The sequence below is a fragment of the Oculina patagonica genome, unplaced genomic scaffold (genome assembly GCF_052425735.1).
Source record: "Oculina patagonica isolate OP01 unplaced genomic scaffold, crgOcupat unplaced359, whole genome shotgun sequence".
NCBI classification, from domain to species: domain Eukaryota; kingdom Metazoa; phylum Cnidaria; class Anthozoa; order Scleractinia; family Oculinidae; genus Oculina; species Oculina patagonica.
Window position 1 is genome coordinate 1 of NW_027558210.1, and position 12,487 is coordinate 12,487.

The following is a 12,487-nucleotide window of genomic DNA, read 5'->3' on the forward strand; positions in this document are numbered from 1 at the left end:
AGCAAAAGCACCCACCAATGCAAGTCCAATGTTGCAATGTTCCATGCAACCCAATGAAAAAATATGTGATGAGAATTCCCAAGTAATGAAATGTAACCTTTGATAAGCAAAGACGACTGAACAAAAGCAGATGTCAGCAGCTGCTAAACTGAGGGAAACTGAGTCAATGTTTCATTTCAATTGCCGTCAGATGATTTGTTGATCATGGACAAATCAGCTGACAACAGCCGAGTTTGTGTCCGAAGATTCTTATTTCTCTGGTGGCTTGTACTCCGACTCAGGTTGTGACTTCGCTGCCTGGTGATATGAACTTACAACTTGTAAACTGACAAAGACATTCGATTTTAATGAAAACCTTTTGAAGACTTGAATTACAGTGGCAGCCAATGCGTACGCTGTAATTGCCTTTAATGTGAATTTTACAGACACTTTGTAGCTTTTAATTTTTTTTTAATATCAAACACACTCAGAGTCTTTAACAACTAAACTTACCGGTAATTACAGTTGCAACATCATGAGAAAATCGGTGCTTGAAACGAATCCGCTGATACACAATATTGTCGGTTCACAAAATATTTAGATCATTTGCTAGCTTGTATGCAGACGTTTTACCTCGTACGCAGACTTTCTCTACCCGCGCGTTATCAATTTTTGAACATTTTTCTGCCACCCTCTGCAGAACAACAACGAAAAATATAACCAAGCAAAAGAAAACCGAGAGGGCTTATTTCTATTCGTAATTGAACGCACTTTTAACATATATAATTGAGGTGTTTAACTCGCTCGATTCCCGCAATTTCCCAGCCGAAGGAACTTGAGCTGAATAGAAAATAGCGTTTTTTCTGACATTTCCGAAAACGAGGACGACCTGGTAAGCTGTAGACCCAAATTTTCGAAATTTTTTGTCCGGAAATTTCAGTTCTTTCGCTTTTGCTCCTCGAATTTCCGGAATTTTCTGTTGAATAGTTTGTATTTCTCGGGGGTTGAAGCGGAATAATGAATATTGAATACTGGCTTAAAATTGTAAAGGAATATTGAATATTGGCTCAAAATTGTAAGGAATATTGAATATTCAGTTTTTTAATCAAGAATATTGAATACTTGCAAAGATAAAATAAGTTCTCCTCACCCTCTCTGTCTCCAAATGAGAATCGCCGGTGTTCTATATTTTCGATATTTGGCAGGCGCTCTGCCTCATGTTAAGCTTACAAAATTTGCCACGCGGACTACTCCCCAAGGAAGATATTTTCTTGTGACGTCACTTTCAAAGCACATGTTTCAGTTGACCGCTTTAAATTTTGACGCTTTGGTTACGATCTAAGAACTGTTCGAATTTGTAAAGATGGGAACGCACAGGAAAGACAGGTAAGTAAAGCTTTTAAGCTATTTTTAACTTGAACGTGTCCCCCCCCCCCAGTTTTTTTCCCCAAAAAGTAAAAACAGTCCTGTATAAAACGTTGAAAATAAATTTTATTTCCCGACAGTTTTGAAACAATAACATTTGTACTTCTTTTCATTTGTTTGTGGGGGACAACCAGCGGCGCAAGCCCCTGTTTGAGAAATTTTCAAAAAACGACCTGCCGATGAAGTCTACGTTTGCCTTTAAGGCAACTCAGACAGTTTAGTAACTACGAACCTACTACGATGACTCTGAAAGGTGAAACATTTGCTGGTTTCAAGATACAGAGACAGTGGGTTTTCTATTTTCATCCTCTCTTGATTTCGTAATTGACATTGCAAGTGTTATACTCTCTTCAATGTGCATTGCAATTGGTTTGCTGAGACAGTGTAGGAAGTAAATAATTCGTGATATGCGTAAATCACAAATAGCTCTTGGAGAACGCTGGAAATAGCATTTCCAAGCCTCTAGATTTCAAAATTTTCTGGGGGGAATGCCCCCAGACCCCCCTAGCGGCTCGCGTCTTCGGAGCTCGCGTACCCCCCCCCCCCCGCTTATTTTACCCTTGCTACGGCACTGGTCGCAACCGAGTTACACTGGATCTTTCTTGTGATGAAGAACAGGAGAATGAGGACAATATTCCAATCGAAAGAAAGATTACCGACAACTGTCATATTCAGATTGTCGAAATTCGCCGTATTCAGTTATTGACCGCGTCGAAGTTGTAGTCAATGAGGGTCTGCAAAAATGAACAACTGTACACAATTTCGCAGCAAGAAGTTTTAAGAATTGAGCGGATACTCAAAGGAGGCGTAAACAGTGACATTGACATGAGGCTTCAGATGCCTCAGACGACGAACAGCCGGGAGGACCATCCAGGGTTCCTTGTCGTACACGAACAGGGAGAACAGCAACCCGTATTAGATTACGGTGATGTCGAACTTTTTTAAAAAATCACAAAGCTGATCTAACAGCTACAGCTGAAAATAGATAACGCATAAAGCGGTGCTCAATGTAAAATGTGTCATGATATAGGAATAATACTCAGATTGGTAACAGAATGCTACTTTTAAATTATGTGGTCCGTTGACGTACTTGTGGGCACTTGTACCATTCCTGTTATTCCCGAAGGCAAACACTACATTTATCTTTCATCGGCTGTTCACTTATTGGTTTAGAAGTAACTCTTGATAGACAAGTCGTTATGGTTACGTACAGTTGTTGTCTTTGTACATGCTTCAAAAGACTATGCTTCGCTTAAAGCGGGTGTGATATTATGTATTTCTGTTAGAGTTTTCCGATTTAGCGGAAAATTCACTTAAATGGAACACATTTTTCCGCCTATTGAAAATCTTATTAAATTCAATTAGTTAACCCATTAAAAGTTCATTAATCTGCTTGCTTGTTTTTACTCACCACATCGATATTACCGTAATAACGGTAAACAGAAAACTCGAAATCAGGGAATCTTAAATTTTGCGTGATCCACGTTTCATTATAGAGAGCTATTACCAATTCAGTAAAATGTGGTGCATTGCCAATAAAATATGTAAGAATTTTTTTTTTAAAAAAAATACTTTTTTATTTCGAATAAAATGCACAAAAATATTTCCAACTATTAACCTGGTCAAGCTACGCCACTCGCGGCCACATTTCTCAACAGCCTGCACAATCATCATATTTTCAATAGGTGTGTATCGATGATTTGACATTTTACGCTTTGGTAACTTTTTTCTTCTGCGCGTGTTGTCCACTGCTCGAGGGCATTGTAATATCACCATGGAGTGCAGCTCTCAAAAAGAGTATTGCTCTCGCCTAATGACATATCTGAAGGCAGTCAGTCCACATGACATGGGCACAGTTTCGAAAGAATAAAGAATTAGTTCTTAGACAAATGGCAAAATCGCGATTTTTTTTTAGCGGAGCGGGACGGCTGTACACATGCAGGCTAGTGTGATGTTCGCATGTTGTACGTTCTTTCTTATGGTGGATTTTCACTGACGCGTAATTTTTTACGTGCGTAAAAAAATTAGAGACAATGTATGAACGGCTTGCGTACACGTGTACGCAGGCCGTTCATACATTGTCTCTAATTTTTTTCACGCACGTAAAAAATTACGCGTCAGTGGTGTAACAAAAAAGGTGATATGTGATGTTTACCCGTGGAATTTTTATGTGCAAATGAAAAGAAAACAATAGAACAAAAAGATACCGCCTCATTTTTCAACTCCCATCTTTCTATTTATTAGGTACATGGTGGCAATAAGCAAAGTTGCAAAACCGTAGAGAAGTGTGAAGTTCCAAATGTTCGTTAACGTCTGGGGTTTACTCTGGTGTAAGAACTTTTTCGTTCTTTGTTGTCTTGGTCGTTCTTTGTTTCACGTTACCTGTGAGTTTCACAGGTTTCACAGGCTTTTACGTATGCGATAAAAAAGCCGCCTCCTTTCAGTAACTATTTTTTACACCATGGATACTTTGCACCTAAAAACATTTTTCTTCAGTTGTCTCAGAAAATATACTGCTGTTTTCAATATATTTTTCTGGGAAAACTGTGATACGTAAACATTGTATCTTGATTTCAGTCAAGCAGTTTAAAAAGAATATAGTTTGCATTCCACCACGAGACATTGTATTTACTGCAAGGATTTCTAATTTAATCTGCTCGTAAACAATATATAATAACTGAAATTTCATTGTGCAAATTGAAACAAACGGCACTTTGCATCTAATTAGCTATAACAGGCGCCGGAAAAAGTCGTTCCATTTCCGTTTAATCGGAAAACTCTGTTAGGTGCACTAATTTCGACTTGATTGCACGAGTGATGATGTTAAGGAGATAAACGCGTTTTCGAACAAGTTTGTACAATGGCCTACAAAAGAACTGTTTATAAACATCGTGCAACACTTCATTGTTTTCCAGATTATATAGACTCATTGGTTGGACCGCATTATCGTCATTGTTTGTTAAATAAAGCTTTTCACTGAAACATGTTGCTTGGCTTATTTTTTGGGGGGGTACTATTTTGCTAGTCAGCAAATAAAGAAGCCACATGCGTCTTACACTTTAGTCAAGGCCATTGAAGGTGTAACTAGAGGGCACCATTAAAAAAGCATGTAATAAGTGATGAACTAACACCTTCCAGAAGGATAGCAGCAGAACAATGTCCAGTGTGCTGTGCACAACTTGTGAATTAGAATCGAATATTTGACCGCTCTCGTTTTGTGGGTCTGAAAATTGTATACCTGGGAACATCAACCTATTTAAAGGAATAATGAATATTGATCTCAAAATAGGCAAGGAATAATGAATACTTGTGAAAAATGGGCGGGGAATAATGAATATTTAAAGTGAAAGTATTCCGCTTCAACCCCCGATATTTCGGAAATTCAACACTTTTCGGATTTTCTGGAAACACTAAGAAAATTTCTGTATCATTCGCTCCTGTTCCAACATTTCCGGAATGGAAAGTGCCCGAGCATGGCCGAGAGCTCTGGAAACGAGAATGAGAGACCACTGACAAGAAACTTCGCAGGCTCTAAAACTGACAAAATGGCGGCGGCAACGACTAGACGGCAACAACACGGTAGAAGTTTCTTATTTTGATGAGCTTCGTCGTTCTACTTTTGTTGCCCTGGCCAACTGAAGCAAATTTTCTCCATTCTGTGTAACCTTGGGCAAAGATAGAGCTTTCCATCATTGAAATGCCCTCCTCGAGGCGCGCATCAAGACGACCTTCTTGGGTTAAAATTCTCTTGGCAAATGTAGCTTGTGTTCTTGGCGTCTTTTCTTCAACAGCACATGATTGTCATCGTAACTTGGAGACTGTATGGCAATCAGATGCGGGGTCCTCTCCTGTGGTATCAAGCTCACTTGTGGCAGATTTTAACGGTGATAACTTGAACGATGTCCTCGTAACTTCGTTTAATGGCCAGGTGTCTGTAGTTGATGGACGTTCGGGTCATAACCTTCCTGGCTGGCCGGTTACTCTGCCTGGAAAACAATTATTTGCAGCACCTTTGTTGGTAAGTGAAGACTTAAATGAATGTCAGTTAGAGCTTAGATTTGAACAACAATTCCTGAGATATCTTGTTTGTATTTCAGTATGATTATGACAATGATGGCATGCACGAATTGGTGGTAGCTACTGCTGATGGCATTGTGATCTTTGTTAAGAACGATGGCTCTATTCTAGAAGGAGAGACATTTAAGGTAGAGTAGATCATTGCTTTATGATAATTTGACCCACAAACAGTGTGTTCTGATTGGCTGAATACTGTATGTATATTTCTATTTAATAAAGAAGTAAAACTGGGTATTATTACTGTCATAAAACATGACAGGATTTAAGAACATACAAAAAATAAAAACCTTTTAGACTATAATACAAAATTTGCAAGCTCTATTATTGTCTACATTAGACCTTATTTCCCAGATAGTGAGAAAAAATTATGACGATGATGATGTTGACATAATGATTTCCTTACATGTATTTCATTGAATAATTATTACTGTAAGGCTGGTTTTCATATGTTGACAAAATCCCAGATGATCGGGGATTTTACCGTTTCCTGACCATTCCAGATTTTGCCATATAAGACAAAATCTGGGATCAGAGTCGCCTTGATCGGCAATGACAGTCGCCGTTTTTAGTTATGAGGTGCAGTAAGAGACTGGAGGTAAGCAATTAAAAGATTGGTAACGAGCTAAAACTATCGCCGACGTCCCTAACACTACGAATTGGAGTTTTCTTATATCTTGAATGATCGCCAACCATTGCAGAAATCTGGGATGCGTCGGAGAAATAGAAACGTTCCCGATTCTCCAGATTTGTCCCCGATCATCCCAGACGATCGGGGATATCTACGATTTCTAGTTTTCATTAGTCGGCAAAATCTGGGATGGTGGGGAAACAGTAAAATCCCTGATCATCTGGGATTTTCCAACATATGAAAACCAGGCTTTAAGTACCAGTAATCACATGATTTCGAGTGCAATTTAGAATAAAATTTTATAAGCACGAGTAAATTTTTCAAAGGCTAACAAAATTGCACGAGCCCGCAGGGCAAGTGCAATTTGTAGCCTTTGAAAAATTTACAAGTGCTTATTTATTCCAAATTGCACGAGAAAAATCATGTGATTACTTGTTAATAATATACAAGCGACAATTTCGGTCACGCTTTGATAATTTTCGTGACAACTTCAGAGTAGCGCCTGGCTAAAAATTTTGACGTGTGAATTCATGCGTAAATATTCATTCACTCTCTAGAAGTGCTGCATGAAAAGTTTTCAGAACAGTCTTTTGACTCTTATCGCCGTTGAATTTGAAGAATGTGAATGACAAAGCAAGGAAAAAATTCCTAAGGTTCTGCTGCTGTTCTTGGCTGAGAGGTATTTTTTTGGTACGTTTTATCCGTGCTGTGTTTGTGTTCGCCCGAACAGAAATCAACCTCAGTTCAACACATGTTGCTCTAGCTGACAAACTAGTCAAACTAGAATACCGAACTGAAATACTGAACTATAAAAATCTACCGAACGGATTTTCTTAGTACAGATGAGCACTCTGCTACAACTCCGCATTGCTACCTGATTTCACTGGATGTTTTACAGGTTAGATTTGCCTCTTACAGTTGTAAAACTATCTTTTGTGCCTTTTGTTGTTGAGCGAGCTTTTAAATAAACAAGCTTCGGCTATTATTAAACAATCATGAAATGAAATGCTTGCTCCTTCTGTGTTCAAAACTAGGTAACCGGTTCCTTGGAAGTCTGGTCAGTACTTCTTCGCGTTTCGCTTCAGAGAAGTGAAGCAATGTTTCGGCGAGAATTTTAATTTACTATCGGCCGTCGGCCGTGAGCTTATTTCGAGTTTAGTTTATGTCTTGTTCTCTTTGCCTTTTTGATAATTCTACGTCTTTTACAGTAAGTAATGTTTGTTGTTCTTCTGTACTTTGCGTCGTTTTCAAGTCTTTCAATTAAAATTGCGTTATTAAGTTTAAATTTTGTCTCACTTTCGTCCGCCATTTTGTTTGTTCAAGATGTATTTTTCATGAGGCTGTTGTCAATTACACCGTTTTGCACTGCTAATTACACGTTTTGCACTGCCAATTACACTTTTTGCACTGGTTTGGGATAAATTGACGTGTTCTTAGCCAATCAGAATGGAGAAATTGCTGCTTGTATATTATTTTAGACATAATAGCCTTGATTAATCATCCCCCATCAAGTAATCACCCCTCAGGGGTACCGGTAGTTGTAAATTATTTCTTTGAAGCATGTACTAAACTTTACATGAATGTTACATGTATCTGAACAATGTTCAGGGCATTCAAGACCAAATTACATGTAGACTCAGCTAATTGAAGTTTTCATACTGCCTGTAAGGTTCCACCTCTGGTGATGAAGAGAAACTGGTTTATGGCAGACCCTCAACAGATCGATAACATTGACTACATCAGTTCTGTTTCTCATCCCACAAAGTCAGCCAGACTTGCTTTCTTCTCAGAGTTTGAATCTGACCTTTCAAGGGTAAGGAAGAAGTGTGTTGTGTGAAAGGATGGTCTGATGCTAACATGGCAGTGAGTTGGGATGAGCATTAGGTACAGGGAAATGTTAATGCTACGTTCTCCTCAACACTTGGGCTCTAGCTTTTTTGTGTGTCAGATAATGAATGTCTTGGAGTTTAAAATGAATCTTAGGTCAAAATGATTTCAATGCAGTGTAATTTATTTTTTGATTTCCTTCGTTTTAGATTTTATTCCATAACACTTAAACAAAGAAACTACAAACCAAACTAATTTGAATTCATTTTGACCTGATACACTTTGAGGTCAAAGCGTTGTAAACCAATTGAATTGTAACAGTACTCAGTGCAATCAAATACTCAAAGAATGCAATCAGAGATTGTATTACATGTACCTTTAACAGTCAGGCCTTCTGATAGGGTGCGGCAAAAAAGCAGAAATTATGCGGCATTTCTAGGGCAGATTATGCGGCAAGAAAGTACTATTATGCGGCAAATTATGCGATTATATCTGAGCGATTTTAAGCTTGTTTTACAAGGTTTCGGGAGATTAAAATCCATTTTGAGCATTTCAAAGAGCATAAGAAAAGGATAAATATCTGTATTAGAATGAAAATAAATTATTTTGACCTCATTTGTGTTTATTCCAATGTCAAATGGCATTCCGTGTACACTACATGACGTAGTAGAACATAGGAGACTTTAGGTGACATAATATATGAAGTGATAAGATACCGCTGACTGAATTAATGAAGGTGCACGAGTAAACGTACATGTACGTCGAACGATCAAACAATATACAATGTTTTTTACTTCATAATTCAGCCATTTTGCCTTGTAAACTCCAGTACAATACAAGAAAGCAAAAATAAAAAGCAAATTTATTTGTGTGAATGTTGTTGTGGCTAAGTTGAAACTGAAAAAGGAAGTTGCCTGCTCGAAGTAATGTTGTTCTTTGGAAACCACATCAGAGACATCAGAGGTTTTCCAAGGTTTTTTTGGAGGTAAACCACCTTGAAACAAACTTGAAATTGTCTTAGAACTTAGTTAAAGCTCAAAATTGTGCGATTTTGTACGAATTATGCAATTTTTGATGAATTATGCGAAAAGTTGCGATTTGAGGTCAATTATGCGAAATCGCAACATCGCATAATATCAGAAGCCCTGAACAGTACAGTGAAAACATAATGAGGAGACAAGCTTTGGACCAGAAAATATTGAACCAATTAGAAGAGGTGTCGGCTAAGGGTAATTTGTAGAAGGTAGTGTTTGTATGTGGCCAGGACCATGACTGAGTGTCTGCTTCTTTGTTTCTCAGGAAAAACAGTGGAATTCAAACACAAGCAGCAGCTATGGTTCTGCTGACACCGTTTGGTCCAAGTATCATTCAGGTGTCCGTCCGTCCGGTTTATCATCTGATGGCAGCAGCGTCTATATTGACCCACACATTCTGTCAACTCCATTTATCACAGACTTCAATGGTGACAGAGCCGAAGAAGAACTTGTCATAGTCACTAATTTCTATTTTGAAGAAAAAAGGTAAAAATTAAAAAAATCAAGTTTGCACTTATCTCAAATTTCCATTGTAAAGTGATTGAGATATTTGCTGCTCTTCCTGAATGTGCAATGTATTTAACATGTGAACTATCACTTTGTGTCATCATACTGGTTATTGAGATTTTAGACATGTGTTTTATTGTACTCAGACACAAACTGTCAAACAAGTGCAGTGGTTAGGGGTTTTAACCTCTCATCACAGTTTGTACTAAACACTTAGTATTAAAGAATATAATAGGCAGTTATTTTGCTTGGGGTTTGGTGAAACTAAGAAATCTTAGGGCAAATACCGTAATGATTCGATTTAGCATCCTCCTTCCAATAAGCACCCCCTTCGGAATAAGCTACCCCCTTCGAATGTGTTATTGTCAATAAACGATGGAGTACTCATTGGAAAATTTCCAAAACCCCCCTTTTTAAAGCATACCAGAATATTGTTTTAGGGTGTGGCCCCAAATTAATTTTCACCCCCAAGAGGTTCCAGTTCTAAAATAGCAAATAATTATTTCATTAATTAATTAATTAATGGCCGATTTTCTCTATAGCGCGTGCCTGCAGGGAATCACGGTAGTTGTATTCATCAAACCACGCGTGAGACTCTGCAACAATGCACGTTGCTTAGTCTTGCATATGATTTGAAGAATACAACTACCATGATTCCCAGCAGGCGCGTGCTATAGATGGAATTGGGCATTAGCATTGGCAATTTGAAAAGTGATTAAGATAAATATACATTTTGTGTTTGTATTAGCTGGTGTCTGGTGTAAATAGTTAACCTGGTACTCAGAAATACAGCTGTAATGATTCCAATAATTTTTCATTGATAACCTGAGTTGAATTCATTGCCTTCACATTATACATGTACATGACTTTGTATGAACTGCTGTCATTAAAAAATCTCCATTTTATAGGAGATTAATATTATTTCACAATATTGTAGATGTACATAAAGTTCCCTTTTTACAAACATTTCTAAGACTTAACAGTATGTACAGTTTGTCAAACATGTAATATTCTCTACGCAGCCTACCATCTCCATCAGGGAAAGGTCTGTCAACAGAGGAACTTCAAAATTATCTTGGCAGTGCTGTGGTAGTGTTCAACCTTCACACAAAGCAGCTTGTTTTCTCTTCAATTTTGGATGTATCCAGGGTAGGTATCTTTATGTATAATCCAATTTTTTTTAGGCGAAGAATGTTGAACAATACAGTGGAACCTACACCTTATGACCATATTCCTCTGTTTCAGTGACATGCCTGTAAACTAACTATCTTGTTGAGATATGAAGCTAAGTGCATGACCACTATAAACACATAATTATTTATTTTTTTTATTTTTTTATCATAAATATGGCCAATAAATTTTTGTCCAAACAAAAGCTGAGTGAATTTCTTTTGTAAAACCCCTTTTTACATTGCAGACAGTTCATCAATCTACAGTGTACTAACATCATTACACTGTACATGATCAATTTTTGGGTGGCTTGCAAGTGAGATACATTTTACATGTACAACTGAGTGTAAACATCATGTAAATTTTATTATAGTTTTGGTTTAAAATTTCATACTGGCATCAGTTTCATTCCCTTTGTGTTATATTCATGATCATAATCAGAAACAAAGTTAAAAAAAATTCACAAATTTTTTTTTAAAACTGAGCTTAGTTAAATCAGGTTCACAAAAATATAATACATGGGCCAGAGAATCATCCACACTTTACATTTTTTACACCCCCAAAATTATCCTCTCTTACTTTTATTCTTCCTTTTAATATTCTCCAGCAATCCAGTCAGTACCCTGCCTATGTGCTGTCGGCTGCATCTGTTGTTCCAGGTGCTGGTGTTGTTGTAGGAACATCATCAGGAAGTGTTTACCTTGTGAAAGGTTCAACAATAGAACCACAATCTCTCAGTACTATGGACAGTGTTCCAGGCCAAGTGAGTAAATAAAACTAATTTTGTATAATAATTTCTAAATCATTTTGTAAAAGGTGCAGTGGTGTAATGAATTATGTTAGACTATGGATCAAGAAGTCCATGTGCACACCCTTGTGGGGTCATTGTGTTTTGTCATGCCCCCAACTGAAATGCAGTTTTATTGGACCAGATCATATCATGTGATGCACCTCACTCCTAAGAGCAGGGGATTCATTAAGGTTTTTAGCGGGTGGGCATCAGGGTTTTGCACACAGGCAAAGTATCAGTAAGGCCCTACCCTCTTCAGTAAACTCAAGTTGGTTCAGAAGCTGAAAATTCGCCAGGCAAAGAAGTGATCATACTAGCTGGTCAATTTGCCTGGTGCCCGGCCCTTTATGAAAACCCACGTTAGGGTAACAACAGCATGAAACTTGGACTTTCATGTTATCGGGAGGTGTGTCTTGTAAAACTGCAGAAAGTGAAGCACAGTTTGGGGTTGTGAAGAAAAGGGGTGTTTACTTTTAGTTGCAGGGTAAAACTGTTCATGACTGCCCCCACAGGAAACAATGAGTTAATTTTCTTTCCACACTCAAGGGTCTCAGCAAAACAAAAGTTACTGCTTTCCTTGAGGCTGTTGTTAAATGCTTAGTTTTTTTTACAACACTGGTTCTGCTTACCCAGGTGTATATGTTGTGGTTCAAATTTATCTTTGGTTTAGAATTTTTCAAACCAGTTTGATCTCAAATTCATTATCATAATCTGAAACAAAGGGAAATAAAAATCAAACTGGTTTGAAAAATTTTAAAACAAAAGGTAAATTAAAACCACAACATAATAATTATACACCGACTATAAAAAATTAACAAAATTCAGGGTGTAATCTGAATAGACTAGGCAAGCATTCTTTTCAGCTACATTGGCTTCTTGGGCCTTGTAAAACTTTTTTAACTTGTTAATTCGCACTGATTGTGTTACACTGTATTAATTAACAGAAATTTATGGAATAAATTTTTTTGTTATACAGTCATTTTAGTCACTAAGTTGGCCACTAACAAGGTGTATGTGGTTATCTTCTCTCAGGTCATTGTATCAGATGTT

At 37.6% G+C, this 12,487-nt stretch overlaps 1 protein-coding gene across 1 annotated transcript; it reads left to right on the forward strand.

Annotated features, from left to right (window-relative positions):
• Positions 1-4,780: 4,780 nt before the first annotated feature.
• On the forward strand, positions 4,781-12,484 carry LOC144640573 (uncharacterized; the record flags this gene model as incomplete). The annotated part of the gene is made up of 7 exons (XM_078499679.1): positions 4,781-5,422; positions 5,502-5,609; positions 7,779-7,922; positions 9,236-9,456; positions 10,500-10,626; positions 11,255-11,410; positions 12,470-12,484. Coding segments are annotated over exons 1-7 (1,092 nt in total), but the record flags the coding sequence as incomplete, so codon positions are not given.
• Between the last annotated feature and the right edge of the window lie 3 nt (positions 12,485-12,487).